Genomic DNA, 15,975 nt, shown 5'->3' with positions numbered 1-15,975 from the left:
TACACAAAGTGGTCTGCTATCTTGACTGTGGTTTTGTGGCTCTTTAGCGATCTAATAAACTCTTCTTAAAGAACTCCCAGGTTCATTCCCGTTTTTTCTGTCTAAATTTTTCCTCCCAAAGTGTTTTTCCTGATAATTTGCTGTAGCTTTCGGGAATTATCCCTTTTGAAGCTATTACTGGTTGGGAACTGTTCTCTGTTTGTCTACATGAGTGTAATTACTTACATTCTTTTACTTTCCTCTTCTCTATCATACACCCCCTTCTTTGTCTTTTCTCTCAACTAAAGAGTCCCAGACTTTTCATTCTGTCCATGACTGACAACCTCTCCCATTCTTATAACCTGTCTCATAAAACTCCTTTTGATCTTTTATATCCTTAACAGAGACGGTGTGACCAAAACTGAGCTTGTGTCCAGAGCAGGTTATTCTCCTTCCCATTACTCAGGCGTCTGAACATTGTCTTTGTTTTGGCCTCTGTTGTGAATGAGGAGGTGTTTCCATGGAGCTGTTATCAGTGAAGCCCAGATCTTTTCCCTGAGGTTTGTTCTAGTTGGGGTTTTTCCCTCGGCAAATATCTTGACAAAGGTTTGGGGTTTTTTTCCACTCTCAGATTTTGAGCAACCGGAAGAATAGGGGACTCCGTACATGATGGACTCTCTAGCCTGGCTTTCATTGAATTAAGTAACAACGATGGATAACCAGTATGCTCACTCATGTTTCCTTCTAGTGACTATTAAGGTTTCCCATATCAAGATGTGTAGGAATTATTGATGCATGGAGCAACATGAAATGTGGAATTGGCATTACTAGGATTAGCGGTTCATATTTCATTTCTCTGAATAACTAAAATGTCATTTTTCAGTGTGTGATGAGTGACCAATCTGCTTCACCGATGAGAACAGCCATCAGTAGCATATATAGTGTCTCATATTCACATTGTCTCTTCATCCAGGCATTTGAACTGAGACCATCACCCTGGACCCTGGGCACATAAAGGAAGTTGGGGGAACGTACGGTACATGCAGGAGAAACCGTTCTGCTTCAGTATTGGTCACCTTCTCCCCTACTCCATGTCAGATTCCAACACAACCAACCCCTCTACCTTCATCCTGCTGGGCATTCCTGGCCTGGAGATGGCCCATGTCTGGATCTCAATCCCCTTCTGCACCATGTATGCCATAGCCATCTTGGGGAACTTCACTATCCTGTTCATCGTGAAGAGGGAGCCGAGTCTCCATGGGCCCATGTACTATTTCCTCTGCATGCTGGCCATCACTGACCTGGTCCTGTGCACATCCATTATGCCCAAGACTCTGAGCATCTTCTGGTTCAGTTACAGGGAAATCAAATTCAGTGCCTGCCTCACACAGATGTACTTCCTTCACTGCTTCTCAGTGATGGAGTCTGGGATCTTTGTGGCCATGGCTTTGGATCGCTACGTGGCCATCTGTGATCCCCTGAGACATTCCACCACCCTGACAAACCCTGTTGTAGCCAAGATCGGCCTGGCCGTAATGCTGCGTGGTGGCATCTTTGTACTGCCTTATCTTCTCCTGGCGAGGCAGTGGCCATATTGCAGTAACAAAATCATCCCCCACACGCACTGTGAGCACATGGCCGTGGTGAAGCTGGCCTGTGCAGACACCCGCCTCAGTAATTACTATGGCCTCTTTGTGCTATTCTCTGTGATTGGTCTGGATGTGTTTTTTATCACCGTGTCCTATACCCAGATCCTCAGAGCAATCTTCAGCCTCCCCACAAAGGACGCCCGGCTGAAGACTTTGGGGACCTGCAGCTCCCACCTCTGTGCCATCTTAGCCTTTTACATCTCAGCTCTCTTCTCCTCCCTCACATACCGATTTGGGCATAATGTGGACCAGCATTTCCATGTTCTTATTGCCAACGTGTACCTCTTAGTGCCCCCCATGCTAAACCCCATCATCTATGGGGTGAGGACCAAACAGATCTGGGACAGGCTGCTCCAGCTCTTTACTCATAAAGGGACCTAACGTCTCCTGGTGCTCTGGCTCCCACACCAAACTCTGTGCAGAGCTGGCCTGAATCACTGACTGGATGGTCAGAGAAACATTAAATTCTTTCCTGTCCTCACTGTGTTGTGTCAGTGTGACAAGCTGTGGAACTGGTCTATGTAGAGCTCATTAAGTTGTCCCCTTTCTAATGACTGGTAACTGAACCTCTGAGGCCCCACCACCTGCCCAACCTCTCCCCTCCAGGCTCCACCCCTCTCCACCTATTCCCACAGGGCCCCATCCCTGTTACTCACTCATTCCATCCCTCTGTAACTCCCTGCATTATCTCTACCTCCCTCCCCAGTCCAGTTGGACTCCCTCTGCTCCGGGGTGTGATGGGAGCTGCTTTAGCTTGACAAGGAACCTGCCGTGAGTTCACTGAGCATGCAGCACTAGGGCTGAAAGGCCAGTCAGGGGAAGAGAGGGAAGCCAGGAAGCTGTATAGACGCAGCTGAGGGTTGAGAGCGGAGTTGTAATACAGGCGGGCAAGACTGTGCATCATATAGCTTGTGGCTCCTAAATCTCAGCTACAAATTCGTGAAGGAAGAGACCCTTGTGTTGCTGGGCAGAGGCCACGGTGGCTGCAGTAGCTCACAGGGAGGGAGATAAACACCACACCTTCCATTAGCCGGCTATTTACATATGTACACAACACGTTATCTGGAACTACAGGGCACCTATTGCCGAGGGGCTGAAGCTGAACTGTGAAGCTGAGTCTGATAAATGCTCTGCATGACGCTTCTGGTCACTACGTCTAGAATCTCTTTAGCTAGTCTGCTAGGCAGCGTTATCCCTGTGCCATGGAGGGACTGAGCCACCTAGCAATAAAATGATTTACCCAAGGTCACACAATGAGTCAGTGGTAGAGGTGAGAATAAGGATTCCTGACCTCCCACACCACAAAGCCTCTGGGTTGTGTTAGACACACTGAGGCTATTTGTGTGTTGTGATCAGTGGAGTTGCCGTCCTTCTTAAACAGGAGGAATTTATTAAAGAAACAGCTAAACACTATGTCCACAAAAACAGGTTTCCACACAGCTCAGTCTTCAGCCTTGTCTTGGTAGTTTACCAGGGACCACACAGTGCCTAGAACTCTACAGACTGCACCCTCGAAGGCCCTGATTAGGACCTTTTGGTATCAGCACACTGGAATTAATAAATAATAATAATCTCCATTTAATACATGGAGAGGGTGTGGCTCATATTAAGAATCTGACTTTCCCAAGGTTACCCAGTGAATTTGTGGCAGAGCTGGGACTCTTCAATCCCAGCTCACTGGTCTCTGCTGATGCTTTATCTCTAGTTACATTATTTGGGCTAAATCCTTAGTTGGTGGAAGTGGGTGCAGCCTGACTGAAATCAGGGGAGATCCCCAGCACTAGAGAAACCAACAGAGATTGTGCACCAGGCCTCTGTGCTGCTGCATGGGCCATACGTGTCAGGTCTGAGAGAGTCCTGGGAGTAGTGAGCACCTATCAGTCTTTGAAGCACCTGTTAGTGGTGTGCATGTGTCACGGTGCCTCAGTGGGATACAGCTGAGGATGCCAAATTCAGGCAAACTGCTGAGAAATCTGGCAGACTCACCCTAGACTGGTGTTTGGTCTATCATTAGATTCTACCAAGCCAGCAACAAATGGGGGTGGCAAGTTTGTAGAAATTGTGGTGGTGCCCCGAATGCCCAGAGCCTGTCCCCCTCCAAGCTCTCCCCTGTCCAAACTCTTCCCCGCCAACTGCCTAAGGCTCTGGGAGGGAGTTTGGGTGCGGGGGGGAGGGGAGGGGCCTGTGTAGGTTCTGGGATGGAGTTTGAGTGCAGGCTCTGGGCTGGGGCAGGGGATTGAGGTGCAGGAGCGGTGCAGGGTGCAGACTCTGGGAGGGAGTTTGGGTTCAAGAGGGGTGCAGGAGATGGGGTAGGGCGCAGGAGGGAGTTTGGGGGAGGGGGTGTGGAGGGAGGGGGTGGAAGTGCAGGAGCGAATTTGGTAGGAAGGTGTGGGGGGGGAGAGGGAGGGGGTGAGGGTGCAGGAAGGAGTTCAGGGCGTAGGGGTTGTGGGGGGAGAGAGCATGGGTGCAGGCTCTGGAAGTGGGTGGGGGATTAGGTGCTTACCTGGAGCTCCCCCTCCGGCAGCAGCGCCTAGGCAGGGCAGACTGACGGGTCTCCATGCACTGCTGCCCCCAGGCACCACCCCCACAGCTTCCCATTGGCTGCAAGGGCATTCGGGGCGGGGACAACATGTGGAGAGACAGCCCCCCACGGGCCTCAGGGATGTGTCGGCAGCAGGGCTGGCTCTCAAATTTTTGCCACCCCAGGCGAAAAAGAAGAGCGCCACCCCACTGTAACACCCTCCCCGAGTGCCGCGCGGGACCGCTGAACATCCCCCCCCCGAGTGCCGGGTCGTCCAAAACCCCCGAGCGCCGCGCCAGGCCACCAAACCCCCCCGAGCGCCGCGTTGGGCCGCAGAAACCCCCACACCTCCCCCGAGTGCCTCGCTGGGCCGCCCCAACCACCGCCCCTACCCGAGCGCCTCGCCGGGCCGGCCAAACCCCACACCCCTCCCCCGCTGAGCGCCGCGCCAGGCCACACAACCCTCCCCCCCCCGAGCACCGCACCGCGCCGCCAAAACCCCCGATCTCCCCCGAGTGCCTTGCTGGGCCGCCCCAACCACTGCCCCCACCCGAGCGCCTCGCCGGGCCGCCCAAACTCCCGGAGCGCTGCGCCGCGCCGGCCAAACCCCCTCCCCCCGCCCAGCCGTGCTGGGCCACCCAACCCCCCGAGCGCCGTGCTGGGCAGCCCAAACCCCCGCCCCGAGCGCAGGGCCAGGCCGGGCTGGGCCGCGCCGCGCTGCCCAAACCCTGCCCCCCAGCGCCGCGCTGCCGAAACAAAACAAAAAAACCCTCGAGCGCTGCCCTGAGAACAAAAACAAAACCAAAAACACTGCGAGCGCCCCCGCCACCCCAACAAACACACTGCGAGCACCCCCCATCATCCCAACATTGGCCGCCCCTTATACGGTACCGCCCCAAGCACGTGCTTGGTCGGCTGGTGCCTGGAGCCGGCCCTGGCCGGCAGCCACATGGAGCGAGAATGTAGGAAGCCATGGCGCTGGTGCTGGAGGCAGCGGGAGCATCCTGGGCTGTTTTACGTCACCCAGAGGTGGTAGGTGGGTGCAGGGGACACACCGGGGAACATAAGGGGGCGGCAGGTGGGGCCAGGAGAGAGATTCAGCCCCAAACGTTGCTGGAGCCAGGCCCCTGAGCCAGGAATATTCCTGGTGCCCAGGCACCACGGGCCCATATAACTCGCCGCCCATGGCAACAAATGTTAACTTCTGTCTCACCACACTGGTTAACTGGAAGCCAAAATTGCAGTCTCCTGAGGCATCCCAGCCCTTGGCTCACCACCAAGATACTGGACTCCATGATGAGCAGTCAGTTTCACCACATATATTATCTTTGGAAATTCTCGGTGATCAGGGGAGGTCCTGGACGATTGGAAAAAGGCAAATATAGTTCCCATATTTAAAAAAGGGAAGAAAGAGACCCCAGGAAACTACAGACTGGTCAGCCTCACTTCAGTCCCCAGCAAAATCATGGAGCAGGTCCTCAAGGAATCCATTTGGGGAGGAAGGTGCTCAGGAACAGTCAACATGCATTTACCAATGGCAACTCACACCTGACCAACCTGATTGCCTTCTATGGTGAGATAACTGACTCTGTGAATATGGAGAAAGTGGTGGACAAGATATATCTTGAATTTAGCAAAGCTTTTGACACGGTCTCCCACAGTATTCTTGCCAGCAAGTTAAAAAAGTATGGATTGGATGAATCAACTATAAGGTGGATAGGAAGCTGGCTAGATCGTCGGGCTCAATGGGTAGTGATCAATGTCTTGATGTCTAGTTGCAGCTGGTATCAATTGGAGTGCCCCAGGGTTTGGTCCTGGGCACAGTTTTATTCAACAACTTTATTAACCATCTGGATGATGGGATAGATTGTACCCTCAGCAAGTTCACAGATGACACTAAGGTGGGGGAAGAGGTAGATATGCTGGAGTGTAGGGATAGGGATTCTCTCTGGAATCACCCAAACAGTTTGGGGATCATTAGTCCTTGTTCAGAACTTCCTTGTTAGAAATCCAGACCAGAGAAATGAAGGAGGAAATTAAGACAAGGATGTCACAGGGATCCTTTTATATCCTCTGCTCTGTGCATGGAATTTGACTGTCCCAAACAAAGACCACTGTCTGTTTGTGGAAAATTACTGGCCCAAGAGGGAGTCCAGAGTCACATGAGCATGTCACGTGGCCAGCAGGGGCTCGTTCACCTGCACATCTATCAATGTGATATTTGCCATCATGTGCCAGCAATGCCCCTCTGCATGTACATTTGCCAAACCGGACACTCTCTATGCAAAAGAATAAATGGACACAAATCTGACATCAGGAATTATAAAAGTTGCAGAAACTATCAGAAGCCTGCATCCCCAGAAAAGGGTAAAAACTCATAGGCAGGAGTTGTAGACCAGGCTGGATGAGCAAGCATCTCAGAGAAGTGATAAGAAAAAGCAGAAAACCTACAAGGAGTGGAAGATGGGAGGGATTCGCAAGGAAAGCTACCTTATTGAAGTCAGAATATGTAGGGATAAAGTGAGAAAGGCCAAAAGCCATGTAGGGTTGGACCATGCAAAGGGAATTAAAACCAATAGTAAAAGGTTCTATAGCCATATAAATAAGAAGAAAACAAGGAAAGAAGAAATGGAACCGCTAAACACTGAGGAAGGAGTGGAGGTTAAGGATAATCTAGGCATGGCCCAATATCTAAACAAATACCTTGCTTCAGTCTTTAATGAGGCTAATGAGGAGCTTAAGGATAATGGTAAGATGAGAAATGGGAATGAGGATATGAAGGTAGATATTACCACATCCGAGGTAGAAGCCAAACTCAAACAGCTTAATGGGACTAAATTGGGGGGCCCAGATAATCTTCATTCAAGAATATTAAAGGAAGTGGCACATGAAATTGCAAGCCCATTAGCAAGATTTTTTAATGAATCTGTAAACTCAGAGGTTGTACCGTCTGACTGGAGAATTGATAACATAGTTCCTATTTTTAAGAAAGGAAAAAAAATGATCCAGGTAACTTAGGGGTGGGCAAACTACGGCCCGCGGGCTGGATCCAGCCCGTCAGGGCTTTGGATCTGGCTGGCAGGATTACCCCCCGTGGTGCCACAGGCCCCATGCCGCTCTCAGAAACGGCTGGCACCATGTCCCTGCAGCCCGGGCGGTGGGCGGCAGAGGGCTCTGAGCATTGCCCTTGCCTCCAGGCACTACCCCCGCAGCTCCCATTGGCCAGAACGGGGAAACGTGGCCAATGGGAGCTTTGGGGGAGGTACCTGGAGGCGTGGCAAGGGCAGCGCGCGAAATCCTGTGCTGTGGTTCCGGCTGCTTCCCAGAGCAGAGTGGCGCAGTGTGGCATGGGGCCAAGGCAGGCAGGCAGGGAGCCTGCCCTGGCCCCGGTGCGCACTGTTGCCACCCCAGTGCCACTCTAGGTAAGCAGTGACTGGCCAGAGCCCGCCCCCGCACTCCTCCTGCACCCCACCCCCTAACCCCCTATTCTAATCCCCCTGTCCTTACCTTGTACCCCTCCTGCACCCCAACCCCCGGCCCTGAGCTTCCTGCTGCACCCTGCACCCCTGTGCACCCCAACCCCTTCCGTGAGCCCCTGCCGCACCCCACACCTCTTCTGCACCCCAACCGTCTGCCCTGAGCTCCCTCCCACAGTTCGCACTTCTCCTGCACCCCTGCCTTGAGTCGCCTCCTGCACTCCACACCCCTCCTCTGCCCCAATCCTTTGCCCTGAGCCTGTTCCTGCACACCACACCCCCTCCCACACCCCGCACTCCCTCCTGCACCCTAACCCCCTGCCCCAGCCCTGCATACAATTTCCCTACCCAGGTGTGGCCCTTGGCCCAAAAACTTTGACCACCCCTGAGGTAACTACAGGCCTTTTAGTTTGACATCTGCAGTATGAAAGGTTTTGGAAAAAATTTGAAGGAGAAAGTGGTTAAGGACATGGAGGTCAATGGTAATTGGGACAAAATACAATATGGTTTACAAAAGGTAGATCATCCCAAACCAACCCAATCTCCTTCTTTGAGAAGGTAACAGATTTTTTAGACAAAGGAAATGCAGTGGATCTAATTTACCTCAATTTCAGTAAGGCGTTTGATACGGTTCCACATGGGGAATTATTAAATTGGAAATGATGGGGATCAATATGAAAATTGAAAGGTGGATAAGGAACTGGTTAAAGGGGAGACTACAATATATCATACTGAAAGGTGAACTGTCAGGCTGGAAGGAGGTTACTAGTGGAGTTCCTCAGCGATCGATTTCGGGACCAATCTTATTTAATCTTTTTATTACTGACCTTGGCACAAAAAGTGGGAGTGTGCGAATAAAGTTTGCAGATGACACAAAGCTGGGAGGTGTTGCCAATACAGAGAAGGACCAGGATATCATACAGGAAAATCTGGATGACCTTGTAAACTGGAGTAATAGTAATAGAATGAAATTTAATAGTGAAAAGTGCAAGTTCATGCATTTAGGGATTAATAACAAGAATTTTTGTTATAAATTGGGGATGCATCACTTGGAAGTAACAGAGGAGAAGGACCTCGGACTATTGGTTGATCACAAGATGACTATGAGCCGCCAATGTGATATGGCTGTGAAAAAAGCTAATGCGGTCGTGGGACGCATCAGGCGAGGTATTTCCAGTAGAGATAAGGAGGTGTTAGTACCGTTATACAAGGCACTGGTGAGACCTCATCTGGAATATTGTGTGCAGTTCTGGTGTCCCATGTTTAAGAAGGATGAATTCAAACTGGAACAGATGCAGAGAAGGGCTACTAGGATGATCCAAGGAATGGAAAACCTGTCTTATGAAAGGAGATTCAAAGAGCTTGGCTTGTTTAGCCTAACCAAAAGAAGGCTGAGGGGAGATATGATTGCTCTCTATAAATATAACAGAGGGATAAATACCAGGGAGGGAGAGGAACTATTTAAGCTCAGTACCAATGTAAACACAAGAACAAATGGATATAAACTGGCCATCAGGAAGTTTAGACTTGAAATTAGACGAAGGTTTCTAAGCATCAGAGGAGTGAAGTTCTGGAACAGTTTTCCAAGGGGAGCAGTGGGGGCAAAAGACATATCTGGCTTCAAGACTATGCTTGATAAGTTTATGGAGGGGATGGTATGATGGGATAGCCTAATTTTGGCAATTAATTGATCTTTGACTATTAGCGGTAAATATGCCCAATGGCTTGTGATGGGATGTCAGATGGGGTGGGATCTGATTTACTAGAGAGAATTCTTTCCTGGGTGTTTGGCTGGTGAGTCTTGCCCACATGCTCAGGGTTGGGCTGTTCACCATATTTGGGGTCGGGAAGGAATTTTCCTCCGGGGCAGATTGGCAGAGGCCCTGGTGGTTTTTCGCCTTCCTCTGCAGCATGGGGCACGGGTCACCTGCTTGAGGATTCTCTGCACCTTGAATTCTTTAAACCATGATTTGAAGAATTCAGTAGCTCAGACATAGGTCAGGGGGTTGTTACAGGAGTGGGTGGGTGAGATTCTGTGGCCTGCGTTGTGCAGGAAGTCAGACTAGATGATCATAATGTTCCCTTCTGACCTTAAAGTCTATGATTCTATTAAAATTCCAAAACCAGTAGGAGAACACTTCAATCTCCCTGGTCACTCAATTACAGACTTAAAAGTAGCAATTCTTCAACAAAAAATCTTCAAAAACAGACTCCAATGAGAAGCTGCAGAACTGGAATTAATTTGCAAACTGGACACCAACAATTAGGCCTGAATAAAGACTGGGAGTGGATGGGTCATTACAAAAACTAATTTCCCCACACTAATGCCCCCTGTACTGTTACACACACCTTCATGTCAACTGTTTGAAATGGGCCATCCTCATTACTGCCACAAAAGTGATTTTTACTCCCTTGGTATTCTACTCTTGAGAATAGCCTACTTCCACTTTAATTGAATTGTCTCATTAGCACTGACACCCCCACATACACACCTCATAATGAAATTCCCATCTTTCATCTACTGAATATATATATATACATACATACCTGCTTCTGTATTTTTCACTCCATGCATCTGATGAAGTGGGCTGTAGCCCAAGAAATAAATGTGTTAGTCTCTAAGGTGCCACAAGGATTCCTCGTTGTTGTTGCTGATACTGACTAGCACGGCTACCCTTGTGAAACCTGTCTTTACAGGTTTCAATGCCTCACAATGGCAGACATTGCCCATATTTTTGCTGAGTGTGTTTCTTCTATGGCCCATTCTGAGAGCTAAGTGTCCTTGAAGGGCCATCAACACATAGCTGTCTGTCCTTAATGTAAATGCTACCTGAGGGGTGTTACCCAAAAATACAACACATGCATAAGATACAAGACCCTGACAAATATTAATAACTTCAGATAGAAAGATGATAAATGTAAGGAAACAGGTTAAGCATATTTAGCTAATCATAACTTTTCCATTGACACCTGACAGGACATATATTTTATAACATTTGTTGCAATGGTATAACATTTAATTTCAAAAGGGGGAACTATGCAAAAATGATGGGGTTAGTTAAACAGAAGTTAAAAGGTACAGTGACTAAAGTGAAATCCCTGCAAGCTGCATGGGCGCTTTTTAAAAACACCATAATAGAGGCCCAACTTCAATGTATACCCCAAATTAAGAAACACAGTAAAAGAACTAAAAAAGAGCCACCGTGGCTCAACAACCATTTAAAAGAAGCAGTGAGAGATAAAAAGACTTCCTTTAAAAAGTGGAAGTCAAATCCTAGTGAGGCAAATAGAAGGGAGCATAAACGCTGCCAAATTAAGTGCAAGAATGTAATAAGAAAAGCCAAAGAAGAGTTTGAAGAACGGCTAGCCAAAAACTCCAAAGGTAATAACAAAATGTTTTTTAAGTACATCAGAAACAGGAAGCCTGCTAAACAACCAGTGGGGCCCCTTGATGATCGAGATACAAAAGCAGCACTTAAAGACGATAAAGTCATTGTGGAGAAACTAAATGGATTCTTTGCTTCAGTCTTCACGGCTGAGGATGTTAGGGAGATTCCCAAACCTGAGCTGGCTTTTCTAGGTGACAAATCTGAGGAACTGTCATGGATTGAAGTGTCATGAGAGGAGGTTTTGGAATTAATTGATAAACTTAACATTAACAAGTCACCGGGACTGGATGGCATTCACCCAAGAGTTCTGAAAGAACTCAAATGTGAAGTTGCAGAAATGTTAACTAAGGTTTGTAACCTGTCCTTTAAATCGGCTTCTGTACCCAATGACTGGAAGTTAGCTAATGTAACACCAGTATTTAAAAAGGGCTCTAGAGGTGATCCCGGCAATTACAGACCGGTAACTCTAACGTCTGTACCGGGCAAATTAGTCGAAACAATAGTTAAGAATAAAATTGTCCGACACATAGAAAAACATAAACTGTTGAGTAATAGTCAACATGGTTTCTGTAAAGGGACATCGTGTCTTACTAATCTATTAGAATTCTTTGAAGGGGTCAACAAACATGTGGACAAAGGGGATCCAGTGGACATAGTGTACTTAGATTTCCAGAAAGCCTTTGACAAGGTCCCTCACCAAAGGCTCTTATGTAAATTAAGCTGCCATGGGATAAAAGGGAAGGTCCTTTCATGGATTGAGAACTGGTTAAAAGACAGGGAACAAAGAGTAGGAATAAATGGTAAATTCTCAGAATGGAGAGGGGTAACTAGTGGTGTTCCCCAAGGGTCAGTCCTAGGACCAATACTATTCAACTTATTCATAAATGATCTGGAGAAAGGGGTAAACAGTGAGGTGGCAATGTTTGCAGATGATACTAAACTGCTCATGATAGTTAAGTCCAAAGCAGACTGTGAAGAACTTCAAAAAGATCTCACAAAACTAAGTGATTGGGCAACAAAATGGCAAATTAAATTTAATGTGGATAAATGTAAAGTAATGCACATTGGAAAAAATAACCCCAACTATACATACAATATGATGGGGGCTAATTTAGCTACAACAAGTCAGGAAAAAGATCTTGAAGTCATCATGGATAGTTCTCAGAAAATGGCCACGCAGTGTGCAGAGGCGGTCAAAAAAGCAAACAGGATGTTAGGAATCATGAAAAAGGGGATAGAGAATAAGACGGAGAATATATTATTGCCCTTATATAAATCGATGGTACGCCCCCATCTCGAATACTGCGTACAGATGTGGTCTCCTCATCTCAAAAAAGATATACTGGCACTAGAAAAGGTTCAGAAAAGGGCAACTAAAATGATTAAGGGTTTGGAACGGGTCCTATATGAGGAGAGATTAAAGAGGCTAGGACTCTTCAGCTTGGAAAAGAGGAGACTAAGGGGGGATATGATAGAGGTATATAAAATCATGAGTGATATGGAGAAAGTGGATAAGGAACAGTTATTTACTTATTCCCATAATACAAGAACTAGGGGTCATCAAACGAAATTAATAGGCAGCAGGTTTAAAACAAATAAAAGGAAGTTCTTCTTCACGCAGTGCACAGTCAACTTTTGGAACTCCTTACCTGAGGAGGTTGTGAAGGCTAGGATTATAACAGAGTTTAAAAGAGAACTGGATAAATTCATGGTGGTTAAGTCCATTAATGGCTATTAGCCAGGACGGGTAAGTAATGGTGTCCCTAGCCTCCGTCTGTCAGAGGGTGGAGATGGATGGCAGGAGAGAGGTCACTTGATCATTGCCTGTTAGGTTCACTTCCTCTGGGGCACCTGACATTGGCCACTGTTGGTAGACAGGATACTGGGCTAGATGGACCTTTGGTCTCACCCGGTACAGCCTTTCTTATGTTCTTATGTTCTTATTGGTAGCAACAATGATAAAAATGGTCATTATTCAATCATATAGCATCACACCATGTTCTCGATCCCCCTTTTAAACTGACAATCAAAATGGGATGTTTTTCTCAAAGATCTGCTCTAGTTCAAGTAGGAATCAATCAAGGGCAGCCCTACAGCCTGTGTGATGCAGGAGGTGAAAGCAGAGTCCCTTATGGCCATAAAATCTACAAATCTATCTAGTGTCCCCTACAAGGATAATAATTTTCTGTGTCTCATTATGGGTCCTTGCCAGACCCTGCATGCCACATTTCGGGTCTGGGCAGGTTGCAAGGAACACAGGAAATTCAGAGTTCAACGATGCTTGCTACTCAATGCGACTAGCAGCAAATGAACCAGACTCCCTCTTATTCTTTGTGGACTCCTACTGCTAAGGAGAGAGAAGAGGCCCAGGCTGAGCTGGGAGTGGAGCGGTGCCGACCAGAGCCAGAGGGGCCAAAGGATCAGCCCAGGGAGGAGAGCTGTGTAATCAGGAAGGCCAAAGAAAAATTGGAATTGCAGCTAGCAAGGGATGTGTATGGTAACAAGAAGGGTTTCTACAGGTATGTTAGCAACAGGAAGGTGGTCAGGGAAAGTGTGGGACCATTACTGAATGGGGGAGGCAACCTAGTGACAGAAGATGTGGAAAAAGTGAAGTACTCAATGCTTTTTTCCCCTTCAGTCTTCAGAGACATGGTCAGCTCCCAGACTGCTGCCCTGGGCAACACAGTATGGGAGGAGGTGAGCAGCCCTCCATGGTGAAAGAACAGGTTGATGACTATTTAGAAAAGCTGGACATGCACATGGGGCCAGAAGCAATACATCCAAGGGTGGTGAGGAAGTTGACTGATGTGATTGCAGAGCCATTGAGCATTAACTTTAAAAACTCATGGCAATTAGGGTAGGTCGAGGACAATTGGGAAAAGGCCAATATAGTGCCATCTTTAAAAAAGGGAAGAAGGAGAAACCGGGGACCTGTCAGCCTCACCTGGAAAAATCAAGGGGCAGGTCCTCATGGAATCTATGTTGATGCATTTGGAGGAGAGGAAGTTAATCAGGAACAGTCAACTTGGAGTCACAAAAAGGAAGTCATGACTGACCAACCTGACTGTCTTCTATGCTGAGATAACTGGCGCTGCGGATATGGGGAATGTGGTCCTTATGAGTCCCTAACTAACTTTCCACAAGATGTCAAACATGTTTATAGAAAAGCTTAGTAGATTTATTATTACTTTAATTTTCTTTCTTTTATATAGTGCCATCGGAATCACAGTAAAATTGCCCTCTCCTCCTATCTGCCCCCCGCTGCACCAAAATCTGAACTGAAGTCCCTGCTGCAAGGTAAGGTGAAGTTGAGAAAATCCAGCAACTGATGGCGTGGAGGGAGAAGAGTGAGAGACCCAAGGGAAGAGATGGGGCACTGGGCAGGGCCTCAATATCTAGGTAACAGCAATTAGAACTGTGGCCATCCTATGAGTTAATGAGTTGTACACAGACCAATTTCCCAGTTTATCAACCTGATACAGTATAGTGTGGTCAGGAAAGGATTTAATGTCACTTGTACTGTCCATTCAGTGATTCAGGGAAGATGGCCCAGCACCCTGTCAGCCAGCTCTGTATGGAGCTCAGCCTGAGAGCCAGAGCACCAGGAGAAAACTTTAGGTCCTTTTATGGGAAAAGAGACGGAGCAGCCTGTCCCGGATGTGTCTAGTCCGCACTCCATAGATGATGGGGTTTAACATGGGGGGCACAAGGGGGTACATGTTGGCCATGAGAACATGGAAATGCAGTGCCACATTGTGGCCAAAACGCTGCATGAGTAAGGAGAAAAGACCTGGGATGTAAAAGGCTAAGATGACACAGAGGTGGGAGCTGCAGGTCCCCAAAGTCTTAAGCCGGGCAGCCTTTGTGGAGAGGTTGAAGATGGCTTTGAGGATCTGGCTGTAGGATACAGCGATAAAAAACACATCCAGACCAGTTAAAAAGAATAGCACAAAGAGACCATAGTAATTACTGATGCGAATGTCGGCGCAGGCCAGCTTCACCACAGCTATGTGCTCACAGTGTGTGTGAGGAATGATGTTGATTCTGCAATATGGCCACAGCCTCGCCAGCAAGGGAAAGGGGAGCATTAGCATGAAGCCACGCAGCAGAATGGCCAGGCCAATCTTGGCCACCAGGGGGTTTGTCAGGATGGTGGAATGTCTCAGGGGATGGCAGATGGCCACGTAGCGATCCAAAGCCATGGCCACAAAGATCCCAGACTCCATTGCTAAGAAGCAGTGAAGGAAGTACATCTGGGTGAGGCAGGCACTGAAATCGATCTCCCTGGAATTGAACCAGAAGATGCTCAGAGTCTTGGGCAGGATGGACGTGGACAGGACCAGGTCAGTGACGGCCAGCATGCAAAGGAAATAGTACATGGGCCCATGGAGGCTCGGCTCCATCTTCACAATGAACAGGATGGTGAAGTTCCCCAAGATGGCTATGGCGTACATGGTGCAGAAGGCGATGGAGATCCAGACATGGGCTGCCTCCAGGCCAGGAATGCCCAGCAGGATGAAGGTGGAGGGGTTGCTGAAGTCGGTTGTGTTGGAATCTGACATGGAGTAGCGGAGAAGTTGTCTAACTCTGAGGCAGAATGGTGTCTCCTGCATGTACCGTACCTTCCCCTGACTTCCTGTATGTGCCCAAGCTCTAGGGTGATGGTCGCCGTAAATATTCCTGGATAGAGAGACAATGTTAATATGAGGTAGTACATGCAGTACTGGAGGTATTCTCATGGGGGGAAGTAGATTTGTTGCTCTTTAAACACCGATTAAAGGTGTTTTCATAATTCAGGGAAATGAATTATGAACAACTGACCCTACTAATGCCTATTCCATATATTATGTGGCTCTATGCAACAATAATTCCTACACATTGTGGTGTGGGATACATTAATAGGCATGAGCAGGTAATGCAATGAAACCCAGGCTAGAGGGTCTATGCTGTAGGGATTTTCC

The 15,975-nt window shown here is 48.0% G+C and overlaps 2 protein-coding genes across 2 annotated transcripts; one reads left to right on the top strand and one right to left on the bottom strand.

Moving 5' to 3' along the window:
- Positions 1–1,019: 1,019 nt before the first annotated feature.
- On the top strand, positions 1,020–2,009 carry LOC128833423 (olfactory receptor 52R1-like). Its single transcript, XM_054021288.1, has one exon. It carries the CDS (start codon positions 1,020–1,022, stop codon positions 2,007–2,009), a length of 990 nt encoding a protein of 329 aa, XP_053877263.1.
- Positions 2,010–14,628: 12,619 nt separating this feature from the next.
- LOC128833416 (olfactory receptor 52M1-like) lies at positions 14,629–15,576 on the bottom strand. Its single transcript, XM_054021276.1, has one exon. It carries the CDS (start codon positions 15,574–15,576, stop codon positions 14,629–14,631), a length of 948 nt encoding a protein of 315 aa, XP_053877251.1.
- Positions 15,577–15,975: the final 399 nt, after the last annotated feature.

The sequence above is a fragment of the Malaclemys terrapin genome, chromosome 1 (assembly GCF_027887155.1).
Source record: "Malaclemys terrapin pileata isolate rMalTer1 chromosome 1, rMalTer1.hap1, whole genome shotgun sequence".
Taxonomy (NCBI): Eukaryota; Metazoa; Chordata; order Testudines; family Emydidae; genus Malaclemys; species Malaclemys terrapin.
Note: the sequence above shows the minus strand (reverse complement) of the source record. Positions and strands in the feature narration are given on the sequence as shown.